Source organism: Ixodes scapularis, unplaced genomic scaffold (assembly GCF_016920785.2).
Source record: "Ixodes scapularis isolate PalLabHiFi unplaced genomic scaffold, ASM1692078v2 PGA_scaffold1__304_contigs__length_218370807, whole genome shotgun sequence".
In the NCBI taxonomy this organism is placed as follows: Eukaryota; Metazoa; Arthropoda; class Arachnida; order Ixodida; family Ixodidae; genus Ixodes; species Ixodes scapularis.
Genome location: NW_024609846.1, coordinates 62,751,737 through 62,761,890, shown reverse-complemented (window position 1 = coordinate 62,761,890; position 10,154 = coordinate 62,751,737). Strand labels below are relative to the sequence as shown.

General features: G+C 43.0%; 2 protein-coding genes across 3 annotated transcripts in view; one reads left to right on the top strand and one right to left on the bottom strand.

Annotated features, from left to right (window-relative positions):
* The first annotated feature begins 329 nt into the window (after positions 1-329).
* Positions 330-10,154, top strand: part of LOC8027265 (monocarboxylate transporter 9) — a 134,646-nt gene continuing 124,821 nt past the window's right edge. The window contains exon 1 of one of the 2 annotated variants that reach the window (XM_042290762.1): positions 330-443. The gene's annotated coding sequence lies outside the window, so the exon portion shown is untranslated. Of the gene's footprint in view, positions 444-7,270; positions 7,322-10,154 lie in introns of those variants that run through there. The other variant, XM_042290764.1, reaches the window with a different exon arrangement.
* LOC8027266 (monocarboxylate transporter 9) overlaps positions 1,523-10,154 on the bottom strand; it is a 28,395-nt gene continuing 19,763 nt past the window's right edge. The window contains exon 5 of the mRNA XM_002407638.4: positions 1,523-2,166. Coding sequence (XP_002407682.3) covers positions 1,904-2,166 — 263 coding nt within the window. The 3' untranslated portion in view covers positions 1,523-1,903. The remainder of the gene's footprint in view (positions 2,167-10,154) is intronic.

Sequence of the window (10,154 nt, the reverse complement as noted above, 5' to 3'; positions counted from 1 at the left end):
ATCTAATCCTTTTGGTACCTTGATATAATGTTTAGTCATTCAAGTGTCAAAAAAGTGTTCAACGTTTGTGGAGCATAGACAAGTGACGCGGGGGCCGATAAGCGATTTTTGTTTACGTAAAAGAACTCAATCATTCTAGCTCTTTAGGAAAAATATATTTGATTACTTGTACTTGATTACAGAAAAATAGTGATTGAATTACAGTGAACGTTACAGCGGAAAAAAAGTAATTGAAGTGTTAAAAAGGTACCAAAGAAATTGTAACGCCCATCCACTTCACATGAAGATGGAGGACCAGCGTAACTCTTATCTTTACGACAAAAGCTACTAGTTTCCTCTTGGCATCGGCCGCCGGATCTTCGTCAGTCATTTTCGTCCGGTGACGACGTTCCCACTCCCGCCTCTGTTGCCGCTGACGCTCTAGCCGGGCACGTTCTTCATCGGTGAGTGGAAGATCAATCGAAGCCGATGGACCCACACCATCGGCCGCACGACGTTGGGCCGTTGCGCGTTCGGCTTCTCGAAGCCTTCGCCCACATTCGCGCCGTTGAGCGTGCCGACGATCCTTGTAGGCGCGCTCTTCGTCTTCAGAGCGAGCAACACGCGGCCTACCCGTGGCGAGTCCAAAAGGCAACCGATAACGTCGCTAGAAAATGGCTACGTCAAGAGGCAAAGGAACACAGCCATGTGTTGGTAGCTATTGTAGATTTTACAGGGACGTTACGGCGAATTGCTACATTGAGAGAATAAAGACATACATACATGAAGGCCATAGGCTCTTTCAATTCACGACGTTGTAAGTTCTAAACCCAATTTTTCGAGACATAACCTCGAGGACAGTTTTGTCCGATTAGATCGGCGCGTTCTGCCCTCAGCTTCGTCACAGCACACTCTTAGCTGAAATACGTCGGTGACCGTAGATGATAAGAAGGGGTCAAGAGTCAAGACCTCACTATCTAATAATGCCAAACAAGGCTGACTCACGCGAGTCGCCCCCCCCCCCTCTCCCCTTTTTATTCATACTTTTCACGACGAATCGGAGCGAGGGAGCGCCGTCTAAACGGGAGTTTTTTCGTTAACATCCATGGAGGCATTGTTTTTTCAAGATCCTAGCACGTAACAGCTTTGCTGTAAAATATAATTGATTACAAGTAATCAGTTACTTGTAACTTGTTACGTACAAGTCTACTCACCACTGAGCTGGCTCGAGTATGCTGTCGATGACGTCACGGCGCTCTTGAGAGATAAGAGGAGGCAGAGATGATCGCCGCATGCCAGGCGGAAATTGCTGCCCGTATTATTCAAGATAAGTGCGGTTTGTACGTGTAGGTGTATGTGCGATAACTGAATTCACGGGACAAAACCGTTAGAAGTCTGCTCCTAACTCAGATTTCTTCAAAGGTTTTTCAGCTGGCCCTTAAGTTAAAACAAAGAATAATTGTTGCTTCATTTTTAACATACCATGCAAAAAAGAAAAAAGAAAAAACACAGAGGAAGGGATAGCAGGATAAGACGGGACTTAATACTTATATATTTTATTAAAAAGCAAACAAACACAAACACGAGCTTAAGGAACAAAGTGAATGTTGAAAATTGTAATCCACGGGTGTCGAACTCCGGTGTTGTGTCGATAAACAGGCTCTTTATCCTACAATTAAAGTAACTGTCATGTCGGGGTAGATGCTGCAATTAGGAGGGCGATATCGACTGGCACGGCAAAGGTTGATATTCCCTTCGATTAGAAACTGCATATGCCTTATATTGGCGAGAAGATACACGCTGATAGTCACTATGGCCATTCTCACTTGGGACGCAAGAAATGTAGTTAGCGTTGCATCGTTTTATTCAACAACGTTACTCATTTTTTACCGCGAACATGATGGCACTATCTTAACGCCGATTATTAAAATCTTTTTATATCGTAATCCTCTTCTTGAGTAGGAGTTATAAAAGTCTGAGCTCTCGTGCAAATATAGCTTGGCAGATAGAAAAACCTGAGAGCAACAATGTCCTCTGTTCTGAGATTTTCTTGTGGATTCCATTTCTTGGTTCCGCTAAATTTCTCTAAAACAGAAATGGCAATCCAGATGCCGCAGCCGCACAGGCACATTCCACCACAAAGATTGAAAACTGCGTCGTAAGTGCCCCAGTTGTCCCGAAAGTATCCTGAAAAGGTAAAGAAAAAAACAAATTTTGTATTTAGTGTATTTTGCACAAAGCCCGCCTGAAATATCCCTTATGTCAAGACTACGTCAACAGTAAGTGCTTTTCGTTTTTTGCCGATTTGCGCCGTTTTTGTTTTGTTTCTTCTACGCATAAATCAAATGGTGGGCATAGTCTCGGTGCGTTTATGAAAAACTTAAACCCCTTAGAAGCCTTGAACTGTTCCAAAAAAATATTTTTTCAGTGCTCGAGCAGGAATTGTACAGCACAAGATGAAGTTCTCACCCCCCCCCCCCTCCCTTCTTTCCCCTCAATACAAAATCTAATAATCCAAGATTTACGGGGTGAAATTTATTTTCAGTTGCGAAACCGAAACAAACTTCTATTTCTAAACGTCAGCTTCAATATAGAAGTTAGTTTTAGTTTCGCTTCTTATCCATAACGTGTGCCACGGCTTGGATATTACGATAAATATATTTTTTGAAAAACAAAAAACACATATTTTACATATTTTCTCTCTCTTACACACGGTAAACAATACTTACACAAGTATTGTTTACCGTCCTTTTAAAGGAGGACACCGCCGCTTCTTAAGTGTTCAACTTGTCTAAAATTCAGCTGACTAAATTGATAATTTCTTTGAAACTGTCATCCATCATATTTTGGGAAAATAAAAGTAGGTCGCTTTGGTACTCACTTTTCGGTTTACCTCGTCGGCATAAATTTTATTAGACAACTTTCTACTCTCTACTGTGGAATCCTTTTGTATTCGCACATGCTACGTGCGGGCAGGCAAACATGCTAATCGGGAAGCGCTAGTATGATTCTTGCTGTCTTAGGTGAAACTTTATTTGCAATGTTCGGTGATTTATGCTACGCAGTTTGCGACAGATTCAATGACGAAACAAACTGCGGTTGTTCCTCACCCTTGCAAGTTGAAGGCCAAGCATACTGAGGTAGCAGTGGACACGAGACGTGAGCATAAAGAAGTATTGTTGATTTTCATCGCGTGTTCTTCAACCTACTTTTTTGACTTCGTCTTTAGACCCTTAGGTGCTATGAATAACTGATTCGCTCGAGAACAGGCTGCACATCAAACCTGCCACCACAGTTGTCTCTTCTAACCACTAGGTGCCGTAGATTTCTCTAGAGTCGCCTATAGTAAGAGACAGAACAAACTTCTGCAAGGTATAACAACCGAACGATTGGACGCGAGTTCTGCGTCAGGGTTCGGCGGGGCACTCCGACGTTCGAGCTCGAGATCGGGTCTAATGATTGCGGCCGCACGCCGTCTGAGCATTTTACAAATTCCCCACAAGCTGGCACTACCTGTCAAACCAAGCTTCATTGCCCAGGAGGTATAGTCGGCGGCAGAATAATAACACCATAGATGCTTCGCGTGGAGCGCGAGCTTTCTGGCCTTGATAAGAACTTCACCACACACGCAGCCAAAATCGCGCCGGAAAGTAAGGAGCGCGTGCCGCAGTCAAAGCATCTACTGAGTTCATAGCCTGCTAATGATGCTACGTCCTACTTAAACTTCTTGCATGTACACATCGCGACACTGTTAGCGCGAACACGGCATCGGCGCCTTTTCGCATTTTATTAGGAAAGGGTATTAGTGGGCACACAATTTTACTCCTTATATTAGAGCCCTAGATGAGCTCTTTCTCTAACAATGATATTTTTGATGACAGCCTTTCGGTTTTAAGAGAAAATCACAGAAAACTGGAGATTGCTTGTTCGCGCTAACAGTGTCACGCTCGGTACTTGCACTGTCCGTCCGAATGATTCAGAAAAAAAGGACGAAATATGGAAATTACGAATGCACGTCTCAAGTGTCATTCGTGTTAGGTTGAAAACTTGCATTGAAATATTCTTAACTTTGAAATTAAGGCTAAGAACAACGTTACTAGAACAACTCAGTTGGGAAACTGCCATAGAGCCTGCTACGGAAAAGTGGCTCCGATCCGTACTCGACAACCGAACTAAAGGCGACCGTAACACTGCCATTTCTGCTGCAGCGGCCACTCCGGGAACTGCACGGCTGCACGTATTGGTTTAGGTCGAGTCGCGCAAAAGCTGGTGGCGAAATCTCTCAGTGCCATTTCGCAGTAGCTATATGAACCAACTTTTATGTTTTAACTCGTCGCTAAAGGGTGTCGCTGTTAACGTATCCAGTTTGGTCTCGGTTCCCGCTCGCGTACACCGAGACCAAACTGGAACTGGACACTTGAGTGATGCGGAGCGCATCTTTGCGCCCGCGGTCCTGCTCCCCGGTGGTCGGGGCGCGAAGCCACTCCCTTGCCTCCTTTGTAGAATGGAGGGAAGTAGGGCTCACGTGTGTTGCGCGTCTCAGGCAATGGGGAGCAAGACCGCGGGCGCTGGGATGTGCTCCGATGAGAAACTGAAATCTAGAAACGCGTCCAAATAGAGCGTTTTTACAAAACGCCGTAACATGCTGCCCCGGCGTTATAGCCTTCCGAAAATAGTTGATTTAGTGGTTTTCAATGATGCTCTACAAGTTTCTAATTGAGACCATATGTCCATTTTCAGTAATTAAAAAAGTTAATTAACGAATTTAAATTAATTAACCGACTTATCGCAAAATTAGCCACCCACAGAATGTCCGCCTGGCCGTATAACCCACCTGCATAAATAGCATTAGTGTAGCTTTCACTGTTTTTTTTAAACAAAGGTGTAAGAATAATAAAAAAAAAACATATATATGGATATATATATATATTCCACTGGCCTACTTAAGCGTAGAATGCTTCTACGCGTATCGGCACTATAAAGCCTCAGCAATGGCTGTTTGCGTTTGTGGGACCCAGGTTAAACTACAATGTTTACACTTTTACGGTAGAAACTTACAATGCAAACAATACGACGTCTTCAGGTTAATTTACTTTTCATTTATTTTTTCTTCTCGCTTTACGGCTGCCGTTGGTTTCTACAGCAATTACAATTTCAACGGCATTGGTGTTTCACAGTGTTGTTTTAGCGTTGTTTTCTCGTTTTTAGCCTAGAATCACGTTTCTTAGCAGTGTAGTTCATTTCATTTTTACTTCAAGACTCTCCAACCCCTCCCGGCAAGTGGAACCGCACTCTTAGTATTGAGGCGAAAAAGTATTTACGGCCTAAATTAACAAATATACAGGGCCATGGCTCATCCGTATCGCAACTGCAACAATGATTTTCTTAAACTCTCTGTCACTTACATTCTTTTTTACCTATGCCAACTTAGGATAGTGCGAGCGCACCTGTTTGTCCACTGCTAGAAACCGCGTTTACTAAATAGCCTGCTGCGTGCCGTACCTACCGCCATAACGTCACGTTTGCTTCGAAGGAAAAAAACGGGAAAGCCCTAGGGGAACCGCTTACGAGTAAAGATTCCGTTTAGATATCAAACTAATTATGTCTTGCTTTAGTACATTAAGTAACATCCCAGGAAACAAGGTACCATTTTGGAATCAGGGGTAGAAGTGAAACGACGCCTTTAATTAATGTAGTTCAGAAATTAGCAGAGCACCACTCTAAAGGTACATTTCTAAAGAGACGGTACTAATATACCGGATTTTAATTTCTGTCTGCCTTTGTATTATATTCAAGTTTTTCAATAGCGTATACTCCGTCGCGTATTATGTATGTGGTGTCCTCTGGGTATGACAAATATCCTTGTCAAAATTCCATGAGACTAAAGATGATATAACAACCAATTACGAAAAATAATGAGCGCATTTCCAGAATGGTTCTTATATTCAGATGCTTACTGTCCGTTTACCGTTCTTTCTAGCTCGGTAAAAATATGTTTTTGTTTCTTCTAGCTTTTGACAATATATTTTTACGTGCTCATACGGTTTCATGAAACAAAGAAGCTGTAAAGAACTTTCGTGCTTTCTACTGAAGTTTTCATTCAAGCATGTCTTTAAACTGTGCTTTCCTTTTACAGAGGGGCCTTTAACATATAGGTTTCGCAAAGCAGTACCAAACTCAGCACGATCAAAGTCTATTGCGCAGAGAAGGATATATGAGGCGTTTTCCATAATCTATCTACCAGCGTATAGATAAACATAACAAACCTGCTTAAACAAGTCTCGGCATGTTGTGGCGTGACTGCACAACATGGCATTCATGCACCATTGCGGCTCTGTGGGTGTCAACCGCTCCAAGACACAGGATATCGCGAGATTCCTCGCGCGGATAAAAAACAATAGATTCTAGATTTGGAGAAAAGATTTGTAAAACAATTTCTCGCAAAAAAAAAAATATTTATAAGCTCACGCGTTCAGTTTATAAGATGCCTGCCACATCATCTTCAAGGTTAAATTTTGGTACCGACACTTGAAGTGGGCTAGATAACTCATTAAATATTACCGACACATTAAACGGACTGCGGAAAAAACTTCCAGAAAATTGTGTATAGAAGACAAGCAGTTCATTTTGTCAGTCAAAATAATTAAGGTTTCCCGAGTAGCTGAAAAAAGGGAAATCTCGTCAGCTCGGCTTGGAAAATCATTAATGCGAAATGGGGCATATGAATGGTTAGCACAAAATGGCTTCCAATAATACTGAAACCACACCAGAAGGGCTCAAAGCTCCCGTTCTGTCGAATAACTTGGAGGTGCGCAGTGAAAACCCAACGATTGTTTTTTTTCATATGGTTGTGACTGGAGATGAGATTTGGGTTGATCAAAGTGATCTAAATTCCAAAATGAACTTGATGCCGTGGAAGCTGAAGTCAATCCTTTCCACAAATGTACAAGACAGACAAAATCTGCAGGCAAAGTTATGGGCACTGTTTTTTTTTTCGATGTGGAATGACCTTTACTTCTGGTGTTTATATCATGCAAGACAACCATAGCCAGAGAGAATTAGTTAAACACACTGATTGCTTTTCGGGAGTCAATCAAGAAGAAATGAGGAAAACTTGCAGCACCCCTGCTCTTTCTTCAGGACAACAAGCAGGTTTACATGGCACGTCAATCACGGTCTTCCATTCAAGAATTCGGGTTCATGCTGCTCAACTACCTACCACACGGTCTTCACCTGGCTCCCTCCAAATATATCCTGTTTTGATTTTTGAAGAAAATTCTCTGTGGACAGCAGTTTTCAAGCTTTCAAACGCCAAGGATGCAGGGACGTCAAAGACTGAAGGGTACGTTTTTAATGGGTTAAATTCATTGCTGCAAAAGTTTATGAAGTGTATAGAGCTATCCTATAACTACATAAAAAAATTAAAAATTGTGTGAAAACTCTTTTTTTTTCTACTGAGGTAGATAAATTATTGAACGCCCGGCGTATCTCTTTTTTTGTCATTTAGAAACGGAAACGGATGGCAAATCAGGTTAAACATGGAAAACATTTAATCACCATAATATTGCTTACGAGCACGCATGGTTCAAATTAGAGGCGCATCTGCCTCCAGCCTAAGCCTACTCTTAAACATACTTTTTTAGAGCGCAGCTCTTAGGGGCCCGTTCCTGGCTTGAGCGGCGTCGGCGTCGCCGTTGGCGTCGCCGTCGCCGTCGCCGTCGGCGTAACCAAGGTCATCCCAAGGTCACGTGGCCCCCAAGGTCATCCCAAAATCACGTGACCTCCAAGGTCACCCCAAGGTCACGTGACCCCCAAGGTCACGGGACCCCTGAAGTCACGTGACCCCCCCCCCCCCCCGAAGTCACGTGACACCCCCAGGTCACGTGACCACCCCCAGGGTCACGTGACTTCGGGGGGGCATCCGCATCGTCATCGTCATCATCACAGATGACGTCATCAGTGATGTCACTGATGACGTCACCGACATCCGCATCGTCATCGTCATCATCGCTGATGACGTCATCGGAGTCCACATCGCCATCGTCACTGATGACGTCATCAGTGACGTCACTGATGACATCATCGGCATCGTCACGTGACCCCCCAAGGTCACGTGACCCCCCCCCCCCAGGTCACTTCACCCCCCAGTACCCTTCCCTCCTCCTCCTCAAGAGCTGCGCTCTAATTCGGTGTTACAGGGAGTTGTAAACGGCTTCCACTTTTTTTTTCTTGCTTGAACTCGAACGTTTTTTCCCATTCTATGTATTTGGCTATGTTTACTTATAGGCCCGGCATCAAAAGAGGTTAACAAAATGGGACTGAATAAATGAATTGGAAGTCCAGTGAAAACTGTCACACAACTGACACATGTCTAATATATTGTATCATAAACAGGATCTATCAAAATCTGCAGCGGTAAAAACAGTTGTCGTTTCCTGACAAGCGGTGTATTTGACGTTCCGTATGATCACGATGGCCCGGTGACGCTTTGAATGACTTCATACGTTAACATTATAGAATATTTCTATGTTGAAATTTATCACAGAGGTGTACGTGTATGGTACCTTGTTCAGCAAAAATATACAAGGGTTAGTTCACGTGAATACTGATGACAAAGAAGAACATAATTTTTTAATGGAGCCTGTCTTTATTTAGAGCCCCCATGAAACTGTCAAATGACATGGTGGTTTTTATTGCGGCCAAACGAATGGTATAAAATGAAAGCCACTACAATTTTTCTCCATTGCACTAGTGTTTTCTGTCGCAATAACACCACTAAACCACATCACTATATGATGACTTTGTAAAAAAAAAAAAGGACTTAGCTGGGCGTTGCTTGGCTGCGTAGATATTTTCATACTTTCAAATCATAAGCACACCCACTACTGGCATCTCTGTAGCAAATCGTAGTCTACAACGTTAAGAACTTCATCTATGGGATTCAATTGATAAAGCCATCCATCCATCGAATTCACGCTAATCTTTGATCGGGAGTAATGCGACGGGAAAGTTCTCAGTAATCAACTTATCAATTTAAGAGGATATAGCAGTAGAATTTCATCTCCGATAGGAACTTTTTCAAAATCCAGATGGCACTGGGGGGCAAGCCTTCCCACTCAACTGCTTACGCGATATAGTGCTATTTCCAAATAAAAATAAAGAAAAAGCTCGACTTTTTGTTCCGGTTACCAGCGGACAGCTTGACCCTGAAAGCCCCCCACTTAACCCACCCATCCCGTCTTACCGCCCTGCAGAAGGCTCTGCACCCTGCGAGCTGCGAGAATGGCTTTGTTTTTTATTTGTTCAAAAAGAGGATAGCGGGGAGTGTTGTGGGCCTCCGAGGCCATCGCGAAGAGGCCCTTTGTCCCATTCTTACCAGATTAAGAAGAAAAAAAAAAAAAAAACGCGGTTGGAGAACGCTTCATTTAGCTGCCTGATACTTTGGATTCATTTGGCCCGGTTCTTCGCGTTCCGAGGTTTTTCGTACGATAATAGCATGTAGACTGTTGATATCGTCATTACAAAAACGAAATATGCCATATCGTGATTACAAAACGAAGTACGCCATGTGTCGTGTCATAATGTAGCGAAATAATCTACCACAAGTCAGAACGGTGCTGCGTCCTGAATGACGGCCCCTTAGAGCCTACTTTTCATTCCCCCGGAGCAGTGCTTTAAAAAATAAAGCTACTCATTCTAAATAGTGTCTGATCTCCTTGTGCGAAAAACGAAACGAAATGAGCCACTTCCCGATACCATAAGCAGCCATTACAGTCCCAACTTATTTTTCTAGAGCACCGGATTTCAACGGTCACCCCAATTCCTAAATCGGTGTGCGTTTTCTAAATGGCGTGAAACCAGAACTATCTGTTGTAATGCCGAAATGCCAAAAAATTAATAACCACAAGTTTAGATAGTGTTGCGTCTTATATGCGTACTGATCAAAGCGTAGTTTTATTGTCACAAAGCTATGCTTTAAACAAGTTATTAAAACAATAACTTCCATAATTACCTGTTCCGATTAATCGCTTCTCAAAACTAAATTGCCACTAAGGCCCTAGCATATTTTACCGAGCACCGCATTTGTTGTTGTTTTGTTCGACCGGACGAGACGCGGCCACCGCAAATCACTGAAATAAGTAAACGCACACAGTAAAAAAGTAAAAGTGCGCTGG